This window comes from Myotis nattereri, assembly GCF_964212035.1.
Source record: "Myotis nattereri genome assembly, chromosome: 9".
NCBI classification, from domain to species: domain Eukaryota; kingdom Metazoa; phylum Chordata; class Mammalia; order Chiroptera; family Vespertilionidae; genus Myotis; species Myotis nattereri.
Window position 1 is genome coordinate 52311951 of NC_138084.1, and position 19535 is coordinate 52331485.

The window sequence follows — 19535 nt, forward strand, 5'->3', positions numbered from 1 at the left end:
CAGGCTTAACAAATGGGAAGGTGCAAGCATAGGACTTTGCCAAGTTTTGCAGAATTCCAATTTCACAAACCTGGCATGCTATTTGAAGATGACACAGAGGGTGGTACTTACAGTGAGTAATATCAGGTGGACCATAAGGATCAGTCATATAAATGGTGGTGGGCTTGCCAACTTTTAGATAAACTACATCTGACGTGTTCTTCAATATTGCTACTGCCTCTTCATGTGTTACTTCTTCTAAACTGTAGTTGTTTACCTGAGAGGTGAAAAAATTCAATGTTAGAGTCAAAACTCTGCAGGTGAAGGGAAATACTCAGGCAAGAAGATACATAGAATTTTGACCTCATTTCAAGAATAAATTGCAATGATTACAGTCCAGTATCTATTTCATACTTTGGCAGAACAGATAGGTTAATGGTATCAGCCAAAGCAGGTAAGACACAGCTATTGATGCTAAAAAACAAGGTTGCTTCTGCCTTTTTCTGTGATGAAGCAATACATTATAACAGCAAGCAGAATACTCTTTGTGGAAAAGTGAAAGCAGTGGTCAAATGTCTTTCTTATTATGCTATAATTTTTGTGACTACAAAAGTAATACATATTCATTGAACTAAAAAAAAAAAAAAAGAAAAAAATTATCCGTAATCTCCCTATTTCGATATACTGTATTTCTATAGACAATTCTGACTGCATTATACACATTGTTTTGGAATCTGCTTTTTAAATCTACAGTGAGCACTTGTCCATATTTCAAATGTACTTCAGTAACATGAGTTTTGTTTTCTACAGAGCACTGTCTTGCACGGCTAAAACATAATGATTTCGCTAATCTCTTACTGAAGCACCTTTAGTTTGCTTCTAATTTTTTTGTGGTAGAAGTGATGTTGCAGTAAACCTTTTCTATATTTGTGTACAACTTTGCTGATTTCTTCAGGATAGATCATACAAGTAGAATTGCTGGACCAAACTGCATGAATACATATGACAAGGCTTCTCATACCTATTCCCAAAGTGCTCTCTGGGAACATGGACCAGTTTACTCTTACACCAACTATTGGAAAGCCCCTATTTTCCTCAACTTCACCAAACTTGGCTTTTCTTACTTTAAAAATTGTTCCCATAAAAATGTCCCATTTAACATGAGTCTGTCTTCTAAGGAAAGTGCTCATGTTGGGGGCCTAGGGCTTTGCAGGTGAGTGAGTTCAAGGGTACCCTATTGCCAGTGGCTTGAACAGCAACCCCTCTTTGTTTATTGGACAGAACAGCCTGGGTTACAAGTGCAGTTATCACTCCATGGCAGTGGCATTGCAGTGGTTCTCTGCAGTACCTCTCTTCAATGGTTTTAAAATATTCAGGAAGTATTTTAAGTACCTAGGTTATCCTTATTTGGCTATTCTTTTATTATGATACTAGAGGCCCAATGCACGAAATTCGTGCTAGAGTAGGCCTTCCTTCCCCTGGCTGCTGGCACCAGCTTTCCTTTGGTACCCAGGACCCAGGACCCGGGCTTCCCTCACAGTCCCGGCTTCATCCAGAGGTCGTCTGGAAGGTCATCTAGAAGGACCTTTGGCAGGGGTCCTCAAACTTTTTAAACAGGGGCCAGTTCACTGTCCCTCAGACCATTGGAGGGCCGGACTATAGTTTAAAAAAAAACCTATGAACAAATTCCTATGCACACTGCACATATCTTATTTTGAAATAAAAAAAACAAAACGGGAACAAATACAATATTTGTATTTGCATGTGGCCTGCGGGCCATAGTTTGAGGACCCCTGACCTTTGGTCTAATTAGAATATTATGTTTTTATTATTATAGATGATTCTGAAATAATGTAGAATTAAAATAAATGTGCCAAGCTTGGATCCTTGCATATACTCTGTACTATCTAAATAGCAAGTTAGTTACAAACACCTTTCAGCATTGCCTTTTTCTTTTGGCCTCATGTTGTTATATAAATTCCAAAGACCAGTTCATCCTTGGTGGTGTAGCCCAAGTTAGGGACCCTGGAACCAGAGGGCAATGAACCTGACTGATGAATATGAATTCTGACTGTGAACTCTCTGGTAAGCTGTAAGCCTCACCATATGTTCCTGTAGATTTTTCCTAGATAAGAAACATTCTCTTAAATTCTTCTGTACATTGAATGTCTAGCACTTGTTCATTCATTGATCAAATGTTTACTGAATACCCATTATGTGTCAGTCACTGTCTTATGTATTAGAGTTATAGCAATAAACAATAAGAATGACAATCACAGTAGACACTTCTATGGCCTGTATTACACATGAGGCACTATTCTAAATTATTTTACATATATTGAAACAATCAAACCTCACAACAACCTATGAGGTAGCTATTATAACTACCTTCATTATATAGATAAGAAAAGCATGTCTCCAAGAGGTTAAGAATCTGCCCAAAGTCATTGATATAATAAGTGGTAGAGGCAGAATTAAAAGCCAGTCAGTTTGGCACCAGAGAGCACACTTTATTCATCTACAGCAAGCATGTCAAACTCAAAGGCTAACATGGGCCAAATAAACAAGTCATGCGGCCCACGAGTCACGAGTTTGACATGCTTGATCTACGGTATATTTCTTCTTCTAGATAGACAAGGTCTCAGCTCCCCTGTAACTCACTTTCTAATACATTCTAAGGACACAGTTGTTTATGGAATGAATGGATAGAATGTATCCGTGCAGAAAAGTGAGAACGTAGAGGGACTGCAGGTATGGGAACACAGTTGATCATGGCAGCCCTTATGTAATAGAGAAAAAAAATAACAGTAATAATAACAATAGCTAACATTTATTTGAAATCTGCATGTCACATGTTTTCAGTGTACTATGTATAAGTTCTGACATAAATCATATAACTGATCCTGGTTATAGCTCCGTGAGGAAAGCATGAATAATCAGGGCCATTTTACAGATGAGAAAAACCGATGTTTAAAGAGGCTAGCTTGCAACAAAGAGGCCACACAGCCTCCAAAGGGCAAAGCCATCAGTTGGATTACAGTCCTGAAAAATGAAAATGAGACTGCCCTTGAGTGCTGGTTCATTGAAACCCAGGGCTTACATCATCTATTCTTTCTCCCTTGAAGAGAACAGAGTCTCCTTCCAAGTTTACATATAGAAGTAACATAAATTCCAAAGTGTTATATAAGCCTGAGTAATCATTATACTTCTTGCTCAATATGGTGGTGACTATATTGCATCATCCAAATACACTGACATAGTTAAAAGATAAATAAATAAAATGGATAACAGCTAGTATATCTGTCTCTTCGAGACCTTCTTATATATTTGATCACTTGTTTTAGGGCAGTATCACTTGTACCTAAATAATGACTATTTACAAATGATGCTCATGATATAGTAATTTAAAATGTGTATTGAAGTAGATGTTTTATCTCAAGAAATTATTACTTAAGGTGGCTGTGAATATTGTGACCAAGGGGTCCAGCATCACCGATGGGGTGTGTGTCCCCAAAAATGTATACACACACTTGGAATAATTATAAAGGCCCTGTTTATTAAAATACATTTCATTTTCAAAATTGAGCTCTCAACTATTAAAGTGTGTATATATTTTTTGGGGGGAGGGGGGGACCCTGTATATTGATAAAACAAAATGGAAGAGGAATTTGTTGGCATAACACAGAGGGGATGACAAGTCAAGGAATAAAGACTCAAAGGCCAAAAACCACCTGGATTAGATCATACGGGCACAGGAGTTCTGTTTTCGACAAGGACTCATTGTCTCTCTCCCCAGGGTAGAGAAAGCACACAGCTCATTAGATTACCCGCGAAAAAGAGATGTGGCTAGTGCTTATTAAATGGCATTTTTGCCATTTTTAAGGTGGGCAGTGAAACAGTCTTGAAAATGGTACCTTCAAGCATGTTTTCTGAAAATGATTTTGTTGACAGACTCTTAGACAAGGAACATCTTTGGACCAGAAAGCAGATGAGGACTGGGTGGGGGTGAGGAGTAGGGAAAGAGAGGATATTGGGGGAGTCATTTATAATGGTGGTAGGTCAGTCTTTTTTTATTTGTGACAAGGAAATAGTGGAAAATTTACACAGATTTTAGACATGGAATGAGTGGTGTGATATTGTCAACAGGACGCAGTCACTAAGAGCACATGCTTTTGTGTCATACAGACCTGGATGTGAATCCCTGTCCTGGCACTTTCTAGCTGTGTGACCTTGGGAAGCTTATCTCACCTTCTTGGCCTCAGTTCTGACATGTGCAAATAGGTATGATAAGAATCACTGGATTTAAACGCACTGACCTATGTACAGTGACAGGTGCACTGAAGTACTTATTAATGGTAGCTCTTATTAGCATTACTATTGTCATCATCCATCCCTTTTCCCAGGAAACAGAAATTCTTGGTGAAATTTTGTGCTGAGCATTTTCCTGTAAACATCTGTGAACTGATGAGTTTAATTGTGGTACTGTTGATGAGGCTTCTGTGTGTGTGTGTGTGTGTGTGTGTGTGTGTGTTTAAATCAGAATAGTACAGGATCTGGATCAAAAATTGCTCTTTTGTGCTGAAGTCTTCAAAATGTTTTTTACAAATGTGGGTTTATTTGGGTTAATTACGTGTGTGCATTCTATGAACCCTCAAGATAAAGGGCCTACAGCTGGAGCTGATTGTACAAAGCGAGAAGGGATATTATACTGATTGGCTAGTTGCTCTTGTCATTGTTCTTCATTGTCTTTTTTCTTTTCTTTTGCAGAGAGTATGTGCCTACAATGGTGAATACTGAGCAACTGGCCTGGTTTTATAAAAAAAATCAGGTGCATCTGAATGAAGTATTTCCATAGAGTGTGTCCTACACGGTGGGGGGGGGGAACACATATGTGCAGTATGTCCGTTAGGACATAGGCAATAGGACCCTGGACTGAGGCCAAGAAAGAGAGGTTGGAGGTGAGATGACTCATCCTCTCAGATAGACCTGGGAATCTGAGGATGATGCAGATAAAAGAGGGCAAACCAGCTGCAGGAGGAGGTGCCAGGAGACTTGTCAGACTTGGCAAGTGTGGTGCTAAGTGTAAGCACACATACAGGTGTCCCCACAAAATGTATATACATTTTGAATAATTATTAATTCCAATGGGTAAAATCAGAAAAGAAAGAAACATCAATAGAGTTATCAGTTGTTAAAGTGTATATACTTTTGGGGGGACACCCTGTCCCTGTATACGTGATGGTACAAAGACAGGAAGTGTGGGGACATGAGAGGGTGGGAATAAGGAGGAATGACACAAGTACTGATGGCGAGATCCTGACCTTCCCATATTCGTTCAGGAATACCAAGGTGGTGGGACAAACTGGGAGGTGATCGAGGACGTAAAAGTTACCCAGAACTATGAGGAAATGTGCGACTCTAGGAACACTAAAAATATTATAAACTCCAAAGTTAACTTTTTAAAAAGGAGACAAAGTCGTTGATCACTAGATCATATGATAAATTTAAAAGACCAACCTAATGAACTAATGTCAATGATATAAAAATAAATATGCATAAACTAAAGATTAAAATCTAGGCAGGATATTGAAATTAATTCTTATGGAAAAATTGGCTTTAAAAATAACTGAATAAATATGAAACTCTAATAATGGTTAACTTTGAATAATAAATATTTTCTTATTTTTCTTTTTAGCAATGAGCATGTATTAGTTATTGCAAAATGAAATTAACTCTATTTTTTAAATGAGCAAGAATAGAAGTTTAAATAAGAAAGAACATAAACTAAGTGCAGTGGCGTCATGATGAAACACACACAGCAAGATCTCATGGGTGATGGAAATTGGAATGGGAAAGAAGGAAGGTGATTTTTCATGCCCAGTGAATTAACCAACATTTATTAAAAATAATTCCCCTTGCCGAAGCCAGTTTGGCTCAGTGGATAGAGCGTCGGCGTGCGGACTGAAGGGTCCCGGGTTCGATTCTGGTCGGGGGCATGTGCCTGGGTTGCAGGCACATCCCCAGTGGGAGATGTGCGGGAGGCGGCTGATGGATGTTTCTCTCTCATCGATGTTTCTAACTCTCTCTCTCCCTTCCTCTCTGTAAAAAATCAGTGAAATATATTTTTAAAAAATAATTTGCCATATTTTAACTTTAGGTGTTTCTAGAAATAAAGTCAACTTGGTATAATGAGAGTGATTTTGAATATAGAATTGGGTTTCAATTCCCAGATTCATGGATTTTGGTCAGTTAATATGTTTACTGATCATTTTCTTATAGGTAAAATGTGAGTGATGCTGATTTACTGGTTGATTACTTGTGTTTACAAGAAAGGAATGATACCATGAATCTGAAAAAACAGTGTATAATAAAAAGCAGTATATAAATAGTAATCAAACATCATAATCAGACATAGTGCTTCTGCCGATCCTGCTAATGGGAATAGTTTCTTTCTGTGCAGGGTTCTTTCTGTGAAAATGATCACCCCCTTCCAAGGCACTTCATCCTGCAGTGCCTCTTCCCACCTCAGAGACTGACCCCCAGGGCAATGATTAGATAGTTTTTATCTTTGCATCCTCCTCCACCCCCCATCTGATACACTATAAATACTAGGCACTTCATCAGTGTTGAAATAATAAGCTAAATAAGTTAAAAAATAACCAAAGGAAAAGTGATCAAAATTCCCCATTTTATAGGGAGAATGAGGCATTTGTACTGTCTTTCTATTTTACATTTGTGTCGAGTCAGAGAAGTAAGGATAGGGAATGAAGGTCATCCAACCAACAACACAATTATTGGACACCCATTCTGTGTCAGGCATAGGATATAAGGATGAAAGGCTGGCACAGAGCATGAGCACCGGGTCACATCAGCTTATAAGAAACAAGATGAAAGCTCCAATAGTGTACATTTCTTCTTCCTACATTAATTATTGATGCATCTCTTAATCTTATTCCGAGAGAGAAAGAGAGAGAGCGAGCGAGAGAGAGAGATTGACAGTGATGTGTTGATTGACTCCAGCTTCCTCTATAGCAGTGGTCACCACAATGAACCCCTGGGACCTCACTGGGTACAGGAAGAAATATTTGAACTTCTATTAATATTTATCACATTGATCTTAATCTTTCCACTTTAGAGTATGTTTTAAATATGTACCATATATTAGCATAGTTATATATGTATGCAATTTAAAGTAGAGAAATATACATATATTAAAGGCAACTTTTTATGTTTTATGGATGGGGTATGTTATTAAACAACCTTACATAAAATGTCATTGCAATTGCATTTCATTGTAATATTATTTCATTTGTGACAAGTTAGAAGGAAGTCCAAGAAATAATTATCTAGCTTTTTTTTCTTGTGTTGTTTCAGAAGTGACTCCAACTTCAGGGGACAGAGTTTTAAAGGTGAACATTTGTAAATATCTGTCAGCCCATTGCTGGAGGTTGCTCAATGATGCTGTACGAGCTTGATGGAATGGGCATTTCCACCAAAGTCTCCCTCAGGAGAAGCAGTGAAGCAGCAGCAGAGGGGGCTGGGATGTGATTAGGTAAAGGTAGGACTGTGGTTCGTAACCTCGGTGCACAATAGAATAATTTGGAAAACTTAAAAAAGACCTGTGTTAAATAAAGTGTGCTCCTACCCCAGAGATCCTGATTTGATTCTTCAGGGTTGATTAAAGCCTGGGGATCCACAGAGTTTAAAATCTTAGCACACTATTCAAATGTGTAGCCAGGATTGAGAACCAGAGAGGTTGAGTAAACTAGTGAAAGGAATGTGGCTTCAGGACATGGATCTCTAGGTCTGAACTTAATTTCATAATTTAGTAATTATGCAATATTAGAAATCATTTTGTCTTCTCCGAGTTCCAACTTCCTTTTCTAGAGAATAAGAATGATAGCAATGACTGCCCCATCCATCTCTCAAGTGTTGGGGTGAAGACCGTGTGGGATGCAGCAGGTGAAAGATATTTTTAAGAGGAAGCAGGGTGTTGGTGGTAGGAAACAGCCATGTGCACAGAGAGTACAGCTTTTGGTTCATGAATGAAAGTTCACTAAGTCAGAAAATGTCTACATATTTGCATCGTCTTTCAGATAATTTTCTTATTACTATTTGAATGAAACTAAGCAATTTTATAAATCTCCCAAAAATAATAATTTAGGTCCTTATAGCTAATACTCGCTGAGAAAATTGTATTGTTTCCATCCACATTCCCTAAATCCATTTACTGCCTATTACCATGGGATATTAATTTTGGAATAAGAATGAGAGATAGCACATGCCAGGGTACACTCCACTAACCATTAGTTATAGGTGTTTTATAAACATTACTTTAAGGAAAGGGTTCCATAAACAAAACAGAAACAAACTCATAGATACAGAAAACAGACCAACAGTTGCCAGAGGGGAGATTTTTGGGGGATTGGGTGAAAATGGTGAAGGGACTGAGAAGTACAGATTAATAGTTACAAAATAGTAATGTGGATGTAAAGTGCAGCATAGGGAATAAAATTATAAATATTGTAATAACTCTGTATGGTGCCAGGTGGGTACTGGAAATATCAGAAGAACAGTTTGTAAGGTATACAATTATCTAACCACTATCCTGTGTACCTGAAATTAATACAAAATAATATTGAATGTAAACTGTAATTGAAAAAAATTTAAAAAGAAAATAAAGAGTAGAAACTACCTCCTTCCCCAAAAGAAAAGAATTCCACAATAAAATACATTTGAAAATTATAGTATTATCCCAAGTTAAATTAGTTCCTTGACTGCATAGGGCTTCACAAACTCTTTAATGTGCTAAGTTCATTGAGAATTTACAAGAGAGATGAGATACAAGTTGCAGAATTTCCCAAATTTATTTGACTACAGATCCTTTTCCTTTTCATGTGAACAGTCAGTAATGAGACTGGTGTTTTGAAATACACTTGGGAAGCACTGATTTAAGGCAACACTGCCATGGTAAAGAGACCAACACAGAAGACCAAAGATGTATGTAACTTGCCAAGGTCAATTAGGCATAGTGCCAGCTGCATGGAACTTGAATCCAGTTATCCTATCTCAGGGTCCATTGTCTTTCTTTTCTTTTTTTTAAAATATATTTTATTGATTTTTTACAGAGAGGAAAAGAGAGAGATAGAGAGTTAGAAACATCGGTGAGAGAGAAACATCGTTCAGCTGCCTCCTGCACATCTCCTACTGGGGATGTGCCCGCAACCCAGGTACATGCCCTTGACCAGAATCAAACCCGGGACCCTTCAGTCCGCAGGCCAACGCTCTATCCACTGAGCCAAACCGGTTTCAGCAGGGTCCATTGTCTTTCTAACCTACTTCAATTCCTTTGTTACCATTTCCCTTGTCTAGTGCTTCCCTTTAAGAAGAATTAAAAACAAACAAACCCATACAGACTCATAAAAGTTCTCTCACTGTCTGTGTTTATTTGTTTTTTCAAACTTCAAGCAGAGGTTATAGGTAAAAGAGACTAAGATGATGAAGTTTACATTACAAGGGGCTTTGACAATTAACAGCTCAGGGTATCCCTACAGAGAAGACAGACAGATGACCCTGGATTCAAAGTTTCCGGCCTTGTGAAGGAAAAGATGAAGGACATCGCATTTCTGTAATATATGTGGCTCTATATTTCTCCTTGGTAGGGTTTACTAAAAACCAGTGTATAAATATCTATGAAAGAATTTGAAAATTATGACTGTTCACTTCTGATCATCTGTCCCATAAAGTTCAGGGCCAGGAGATAATCTATTCAGTCTGAGATTACAAAATGAAGCTACTGGTATAATCTGCAAAAATCAGATGTCATTGTCATTTGACAAATAAGCAAAGCAATATTCTAGTGAATGATTAGTGTCAAGCAGCAGAAAAAATTTAAAAATTATTATTTTGATAAGAGAATATCTGGTTGACCCATGAAACAGTAGAGAGATCTGACATTAAACACTTATCTGAAAAACTAAGAAGCTTATTGCATATGTGATAGGCAGGATAATTTTTTCTTATAGTAGAATAATGTAAAGATCAGATGGGGGAATAACATATTAAGAAAGAAAAAAATGTCTCGTTAAATGGGTAATCTACTTATAGAAGACTAGAGGCCTGGTGCATGGATTCATGCACATTAAAGTAAATTAATTAGAAGGTGGCTGGTGGGGTAGGACTGGACGCGATCAGCCAGATACACCCTGGAGCCAACCTCCAGCAGTCCCCCCCTGGCCGGCTGCACCTGGGGCAGCGCTGGGGCTCGAAGGGCATCTGCAGAGTAAGCAGAGTCCCTCCAGCAGGTGGGGTCCCTCAGCCTGCTCTGTGGAGATCAGGCCAAAACCAGCAGTCTGATATTCCCGGAGGGGTCATGGAGTGTGAGAGGGCACCCTGCAAAGTTGTTGTCACTTGGAAGCTTCTGTTTTGAGCGTCTGCCCCCTAGTGGTCAGTGCAAGTCATAGCTACTGGCTGGTTGCTTAGGCTTTTATATATATAGATAAGTAGGTGTGGAAAAAGTTATGGCAAGAGTGAGAGAAAAATGTGTAAAACATCTTAAAAGACTGAGAAGAAGTGACATATAATTTTTCAAACAAATGTGGGTGAGAAATTAGTATTCACCTTTTCAAGGGACAGGACTATGAATAAAGACAGAAATGTATAGGTACATATATTTTGATGTAATTTTAAGGAAAAATTGCTAATGATGGTCAGTATCTAATAATGAATAGCTTATAGGAGGCATTAAGTTCTCCATCCTTAGCATGTTCTAGCAAAGGTGAGAGACTACTTCCTACTTTTCTGTGGGATTCTGATGTCCCAAAAAAGAGCTGGAACAAGATAATATCTAAAATAGAAACTTCATTTCTGAGATGTATCAAGTACATAAGGAAAAAATGTACCCAATAAATATGGTATAATTCAGCTATTTCAGTAGAGAAACTAGAAGGGTTATTGCTAAGAGTCTAAAAAAGAGTAGTTCTAAGCACTGTGATTTCATTGCTTTCACTGAAGGGCAGATGTTTTGAGACTTTCTGAAGTGCGGTGATCCAGCCACAAAAGTCTAAAGAAATGAAAGGAGATTTATTTCAGATCAGTTTACTTTACAGAAATATGAATGAATAATATAGGGAGGATTTTTCCTAAGAAGTGGTACAAATTACTTTGGAAAAAAGAATAGCTATTTAGAGAGAACTATAGAGTGTGGTTCAGGTGGTAAATCACAGAATCTAAATTATTCATATTCTTTTGGGGAAGGAGAGTAGAAGATGAGGAATATAAAAAGACATGAATGTAGGTTAGTACAGGGAAGAGGAGGTGGAAAGAAATGACAGAGGGAGAGCATGAATACATATTTTTGGGGTGAAACAAGATAACTGGTCTTTTGGGGTAGCTCCCATGATTATTTTCTTTATTCTCTCCCTCGTGGTAATTTTTCTTTCAGAATATTATAAAATGAATCATTTTCTTTCATTTCCAAATTCAGCCTGACAGTTGCCTTGGAAGTAATAATTAGGTTTTCCTTACATAAGAGAGGAAGGCCTATTATTGTTGAAGGTTCATTTTTTTAAAAAGCTATTCTTTAAAAAACTCAATCAGTTAAGGATTATGTCACAGCTATTTTTGAAATCATTGTATCTACAATGAATATTGAGAAAATTATGATAAGATAATAGTATGCTGCCTGGAAAATCCTTTAACAGAATTATTTAGACTTCAAGTTTTTATAAGAATTTGAAAATAAAGCTAGAAATTTAAACGGAACCCTAAGAAATCAGCACACAACATCTAGAATGATATTTCAATAGCAATGGTTGAAGAAATACCAGAAGAGTTGTCTACAACCAAACTCTTATAGAAGAATGATGAGTCCTGGGTCACATCATAACCATCTATGGCAGTCATTATTTTAGAATGACACTGTCCTCTTCATTTCAATTTAGCACTATGTTAGGAGATGGATTTCTCAGTTTATTTCATTCCCAAGTCAACAAACAATAAAGTTTATATTCTTGAAATGAATTTATTAGGGCCTACATCCCCAAAACACTGTTCTGGTTCAAAAGACACAACTTCATAAGAACCAGCTCTTACATGAAAGGCAACAAAACAAAGCAAACAAACAAGAAAATTCAGAAAGTCTTAAGAATAAAAATGGTAGTTCTATTATTAAGTATAGTGCCTATACTATATATTTAAAATGTACTTAGGTTAGATCTTATGTTAAGTGTTCTTAGCACATATATACACAAATAATAATTATATTAATAAGAATAGTAATAACAGTAATAACAATAACAATTACAGGGGTAGAGAAAACTTTGGGAGGTAATGGATATATGTATAGCCTTAATGATGGTGGTATTTTCATGAGTGTATACTTATCCCTAAACTCATGGAGTGTGTTCATAAAATGTGTACAGTTTTTACATGCCAACCATACCTCAATAAAGTGGTTTTTAAAAAAGAAAATAAAATGATACTAACTTCAGGTAGTAAAAAAGCCAAAAACTCATAGCTGAAACTTTGACTAAAGTCATTAATGCTACTTTTGTTTTTTATTTTTTATTTTTTTTTTTTTGCCGTATGTTTTTCCTGCCAGAGTTGCTTTCTGAGTACTGGCTATTGCTGGGAAATCAAAGGTGTGCAATATATTACTTGTTAAACAAAGGAATTAATGAAATGACTGACTGATAACTAAAGGAAGGAAAGAACTGACTGACAAATTCTAGGAAACAAATGCAAAGACCACGCTTAGTGGTTTTAAGCATGGATGCAAGCCAGACTGACTGGATTTGAAACCCAGTTCTGCCCATTGTTAACTATATGACCAGTTAGCAAGTAAGTCTCTCTATACCTCCATTTCCTTTTGCTTATATAAAATAAGCCATTCGAAAAGCACTGTTAAAAGTACATGGAAAATAGTTAAAGCCAAATAAATATCAAGAATACTATAGGCCTGGCTGGTGTGGTTCAGTTGGTTGGAGCATCATCCTGTACACCAAAGGTTGTGGGTTTGATTTTTGGTCAGGGCATATACACAGGTTTCATGTTCAATCCTGGTTGGGGCATGTGTGGAGGCAATCAATCCCCCCCCCCTCCCCACTTTCCCTTATAGAATATTATAAAGGTCTTATCTAAATAATTCAATACAAAAGTCACTGACAACTATGAAATTAGAGTGAGACTAAAGACAAGCTGTCTAGAACATGGAAGTGGGCACAATGAACTTTGGAGTTCAACCTACAAACTTGCACCTGTCTTAGAATTTACTATTCTGAGGAGACTGTATATATTGGTCCTTCCCAAACACTTCTCACAAAAGTGTTGGAGATAATGGTTCCTTATAGACATATATTAGAGGCTCTATTGTCTAAGGGCAGACATAAGACTACATATACTTATCTCACTTGAGAGCTATCTTCTATTAATTTTCAGTATTTGATTATTATCATATAGATTTGATATAAAAAGAGTCAATGGACATGAAGTAGTTTTATTAAGTGAAATCTCAACTGCTTCACTGCTTATCATTGTCTGATGTTGCCTTAGTTTAGCATATCACCTCAGGGCTTAGAAGGGTGGCCATGTGTTGGAATCAATCATTTGCAGGGCTCCTGAAGCATGTGGGCAGCTGGCAAATATAATAGCTGTAACGCTGTCTGAGGGGAGAGGAGGAAGGGATCCATTCACACATGTGAATTCTTGGAAGGTAGGGACAGAGTCTACACTGATTGAACAATGGACCACAGAGAGATATAATAATGTATTTATCAGTACACTAGGCAGTTCCCTTTGTTATGCAAAGCCCAACTCTCTAGTAGTTCTGCTTTAGCAGCCTCCCTTCTAATAGGAGATGGATTGTGTTGGAAAAACAACCTAGAATCTCTGTGCCTTGCCTATCTATGAAAACTGGTGATACTTTAGATTTCTGTTTTTAAAATGTCAACAAGTCAGATACAATTATATGTGTACTTTTGAGATCTCTTACCATAAAATATGTGCTCCCTTCTTTTCTATTTCTGCCCATGATCACTGCTCTGGAGTGGATTGTGTCCCTTCCCTGCAAATCCATATGTTGAAGTTCTGACTGCTAATATCACTGTATTTGGAGATAGGGTGTTTATGAGGTAATCAAGGTTATTAATTAAATGAGTTAAGGGTGGAGCTGTATTCTGGTGGGACTGGTGGTCTAGGAAGACGAGAAAGAGAAACAGAGAGATCTTCTCTCAGCACAAGCATCAAGAAAGGCCATGTGAGGACACGCAGAGAAGAGAGATGTCTGAAAGCCAGGAAGAGAGACCTCACCAGACACTGAATGGGCCAGAATCTTGATCTTAAACTTCCCAGCTTTAAGAACTATGAGATAATATATCTGTTGTTTAAGCCACCTAGTCTATGGTATTTTGTTATGACAGCCTGAACCAACCAACATTCCTACACTGGGAAAGGAGCTTTATAAATATGCACATAGTTTTGCTTGAGTCACACTCACCATGAGTAGTCTGTCTCCTACTTGCAACCTCCCATCCTTTTGTGCAGCTCCTCCATCTATGATTTTAGTTACATAAATGCTGTTGTCTCCAGGAATGTGCTGGTTCCCCACACCTCCTGCAATACTGAAGCCTAAACCTATGGGGGAAGAAACAGAAAAAGAAAAGCTTTTTTTTTTTTTTTTTTTTTTAAGAAAATGCAATTAGCACATTTCAATAGTCTAAAAACTTTAATCCTCAATTTATTATAACAGAGATAAATAACAGCAAGGGTTCTACTTCGGTTGATTTGTTCTTCTTTAAATAGTTGAAGACTTGTTGATGAACGCCAATGAGTTGAGCCAAAGCTCTTGAAGGCAATCCCTTGTGGCCCTTAGTTTTGTTCTACTTTATGATTGTACATTTCTTTGTTGTTCCCTAGCTAACTAATCAGCTCCTACCGGGTGACTGGACAAAATAGGGAGCAGGCAAAAGTGTGAAAGGATCCTACGTGAGCCAGGCAAAACAAGTACAGTTCTGCTCACGTTGAGTCTGTGGGCTCATCTTCATTGTTGCTGTTACTGTGGCATAGAGAATTATTTGGGTACAGACCTAGATACTCTTGACATTTCAGGATGAAAAGTACAACTGTAGAAAATTCCCCAAATTAGAGACAAGAGACACTGGGCATTTAAGTAGTAATTTCAGAGAGAAGATAAGGGAAAGAAGCTAGATGCTTGCCATTTTCTTCTCTGGCCACCTTGTCATATCTTCACATTTCATGGCACTTACTGTTATTAAGTAATAGTGAGGCTAGTCACACACAAAAAATAAATGATCTCCATATACATTCTTAAGAATAAAGAAACAGACAATATTCTCTATCACTCTTATAACCTACCACAGGATATCAAATTACTTTAAATATGAAAGTTTTCTACACTGAGAGATAATTTTTACTGTGCTATGGCTTACAAAATTTTTATTTACATATACCTATGGAATGATAATAAGAATAGTTATTAAAATATTATGAGGTCATTTAAAAATAATGACTTACAGAATCTTTAAAAGTATAAAAATATCCTTTTCAGAATATGATTGAATATACATTCAGTATAATACTTATAGCATATGTTTTTATTGCTTTTTAAAATTATAATGATAATTAACATGCATATTACTCAGGAAGATACATATCAAGTGATTTTTTTAGTAAAAACAGAAAATTTCTGTAACTTACTTGGTGTAAGACTTTTTTTTTTTAAACCACACACACCTAGAAACCTAATTTAAAAAACTAGAACACCTGTTTTATGATTTAAAAAAAAAACCCAAAAACCTACCTGGCACTTTATACAAAAATAATAAAAAACACTTTTAAAAATACTCCAATTCACTATGCTTTTATTAAATATTAAGTAGAACTATGTGCTCTTAAGATGATTAGTTAATGGAGAAATAGTGGCATAGTAAATTATAAAGTAACACCTCTGAAATTATATTTGGAATAAAATGATTTTTGCTAAATTAAATATAATAGTTGTTAATATAAATGGAAAATGGATTTAAGTTGATAGAGCAATTAAAATTGGTGTTAACTAATTTCCTACTAAAGTGGGTAATTATTCTTTATTGATGCTCTGACTTCCACAGATCTATACACTTATCTGTTTGCCTCAGATTAAAAAAAAAAATTGTTTAACAAGCAAATGATGATCTAGAATAAATAAAATGCACCTGTTTGGCTTTTCCTTTGAAATTCAAAATACATATCCGCTCTTGTTTTCTAACCCTGTTCCTTTGTATTTATATATGATTACAGAGTGCTTAAGAATATAGTTACAAAAGTTTCATAGCCACATGCTAGCATCAATCTACTGCACTTAGAGTACTACAGAAGTCATTCCATACTGTAGAAAGAAAAGGTTAAAATAAATCCACGGACTCTGATTCACTATGTCAACAGTAAATGCCACAGACAATCTAGGTTACAGAAGAGCTGAGGAAACAAATCACCACTTTAAACAAGTTTAAATCCAACAAAGGCAATAATTATGTAGTTGACATTTGAAGTTAAAGTTTGTACCAGCACAATGAAATCACTGTGGATACTCTAGACAAAATTATGTCACTAAAAAGTTAATAACTTTTTTTTTTCTGAGATTAGGTTTAAATACATTTTAACTGGTCACTCTGCTCAAGGTGAAGCAAAATGTTTTTAGTAGGAGCCAGAGAATATCTCTGAAGCTACTAAAAAAACCTTCTCTAATTTCTCTTACTTTGACGAAAAAATGAATACATTTAAAGAGAATTAATATTTAATCAGCACTCAACCATATTCCAGATACTTAATTCAACATAAGTAAATGTGGAGCTTTCTTCTACATCCAGAATACAAGTTTATTTAGAGATGGGAATATCCATCTGTGTCATAAGATTCAATTCGCCTCCATTTATTCATTCATTCATTCACTAACTCACTCATATATATCAATCTATTCATTCATCAAACACACCTGAGTACATGCTATGCATTGTTGCTTTTGACCGTGGTCAACATAAATGAATGGATAAACTAGAAACACTATAGAAATAATGATTCATGAGTGGGTCCATATGAGTGAGTGGGCTGAACCTGGCTGAAGGAATGTTCTAAACTCAGAGGATGCCAGTGATTTTTGGAGGACTATTCTATGAAGACAAATGTGGGCTAGGACTACTGAGCAAAAAGACCATCCAAATAATCAGTTTGGAGGCACTGGGAGTTCCTTGCATACATTCTGGGGAAGCAGGGGCAGGCTTTAAAGGATCCATTAAAGGATCATTCTCTCCCCTTATTAGCTAATATTTCCCTCCTTCAATTCCTCTCTATACACTCACAGACTTAATAATTCTAGAACACACCGGACACACTTGTACCTTAGGGCATTTATCTAGCTGTTCCTTTTACCTGGAATACACTTTCTTCAGAGCTTTGTACAAATTTCAACTTTTCTAGGAGCCTGAACCTGACCTACTTATTTAATACTATCCCCCAACCATGCACCCCAATTCCTTCTTTTGCTCTACTTTTCATTTTACCTTAGCATTTGTTACCTTGTAATATACTACACAAGCCATATATGTATTTTATGTTATTTATTTTTTGTCTGTCTCCTTGGTGAAAATATAAACTTCATGATGACAGGAATTTTTGTCTGTTTTATGCTATGCAATAGAACAAGGCCAGTTATACATGGTAGTACCCCTTATTTGTGGTTTTGCTTTTCGTGGTTTCAGTCATCCATGGTCAGCCACCATCTGAAATCTTAAAAAGTTCAGAAATAAACAATTCATAAGTTTTATATTGTGTACCATTTTGAATAGCATGATGAAATCTTTCACTGTCCCACTCTGTCCCACCTGGGACATGAATCATCTTTTCTAGTGTAGCCATACTGTGTGTACAGTACAAAGTTTTATTATAGTATACTAGAGGTCTGGTGCATGAAATTCATGCAAGGGGCTCGGCCCTTGCAGCCCCGGCTGCCTTGTGGTCCCAACTGCCTTCAGTCCCCATCCCCTGACCACTGGTTGTTCCAGAAGGTCATTCCAGAAGGTTGTTCCGGAAGGTCGTCCTGCCTTCCGGTCTAATTAGCATATTAGCTCTTTATTATATAGGATTGTTTTAATTGTTCTAGTTTATTATCAGTTATTGCTATAAATCTCTTACTGTGCCTAATTTATAAATTAATCTTTGTCATAGGTATGTATATATATGAATGAACACAGTATATACAAGTTTCAGTACTAGCCAATTTCAGGCATCCTCTGGAGTTCTTGGAATGTATCCCCCATGAATAAGGGTGGACAACTGTAGTTACCTTATAAGTATATATTACATACAAAATGAATGGACAAATAAATATAAGAAGACAGAAAAAGTGACATGTCTCTTAGAAAGATTCTCCTTAAAGATGAAGTTGGCGGCTTAGTGAGTGAGGGACAGTCGAAAAGAAGAGGGCTGTAGTTGCAGTCAATGACTGTTAAGGTGTTATCCTGCTTCAGGTGAACTCTGACTGGACAACAGCATAGCCAGCTTTGCATCCCGATTCTTTCGCCTACTAATTGTGTAAACTACTGATCTGTAATGAGGGAATAAGTATATCTATGTTCTATAGTAACTGGCATATAATAGATGCTTGATAAATAAAAAAATTCTCTGCTCTCCATAAGCTGTTTTGAAAAACAGACACCTGAACACACTGGCATTATTTAACTGATTATGATGACTTCTCTTATGGTACTAGTGTTATGTAAGCAAGACTTAGAAGAGCAGGAGAAAAATCAACAGATGTTTAGTGTCTGAACTGTGTCCTGAAGGTTAAGTTTGAATTGATAAAAGAGAATCCACCTTTCAAACCAACACATCTTCTGGATTCCAGACTGATTAAATGATTAAAGTCAGCTGCTCTGACTTCTGTCACATGATGCTCATAAAATCCCAGCTCCATTGGGCTGACTATTGAGACAGAGATGTCTAGCAATCCCCCAAAATATGTATTTATGATAAAATAAGCTAGATTGGTCCCTAATGATGTAAATACAGTAATGCTCATAAAGATCTGAGTAAGAAACACTGAATATAGCAAAACACTGATTTGTGGGGAGGTTCCAATTTAGAGAATTGGTCATTGGAAAAGAAGTGCCCATAATTAAGAAATATCCCTGGTAACTAGGTATTTTGTTTGCTTTCTGGATTCAAGGATCTAGTTATTTCCATAGGTTTGGGAGGTTCTCATCCACTATTTGCTTGAATAGGCTCTCCATTCCTTTCTTCCTCTCTTCTTCTGGTATGCCTATTAGTCTAATATTGCTTTTTCTGATATAGTCAGATAGTTCTTGTGCAACTCTTTCATTTTTCTTTATGCTCAGGTCTCTCTTCTTCCATCTGTGTCATTGACTATCTTTGGTATCATTAATTCTTTCCTCCATCTGGTTGGCTCTCTTTCCAATGCTTAGTAGCTCTCTCCTAATCTCCTTAAGTGCTTTCTTCATTTCCAGAATTTCTGTTTGGTTCTTTTTTAAAGTTTCAATCTCTTT

The 19535-nt window shown here is 36.7% G+C and overlaps 1 protein-coding gene across 11 annotated transcripts in view; it reads right to left on the reverse strand.

Annotated features, from left to right (window-relative positions):
- DLG2 (discs large MAGUK scaffold protein 2) overlaps positions 1 to 19535 on the reverse strand; it is a gene marked incomplete at its 5' end in the record, with an annotated part of 1947716 nt that overhangs the window by 462723 nt on the left and 1465458 nt on the right. For all 11 annotated transcript variants that reach the window (XM_081100118.1, XM_081100117.1, XM_081100121.1 and 8 more), the window contains 2 exons: positions 112 to 256; positions 14474 to 14610. In XM_081100118.1, the coding sequence (XP_080956244.1) occupies positions 112 to 256; positions 14474 to 14610 (282 nt within the window). The remainder of the gene's footprint in view (positions 1 to 111; positions 257 to 14473; positions 14611 to 19535) is intronic.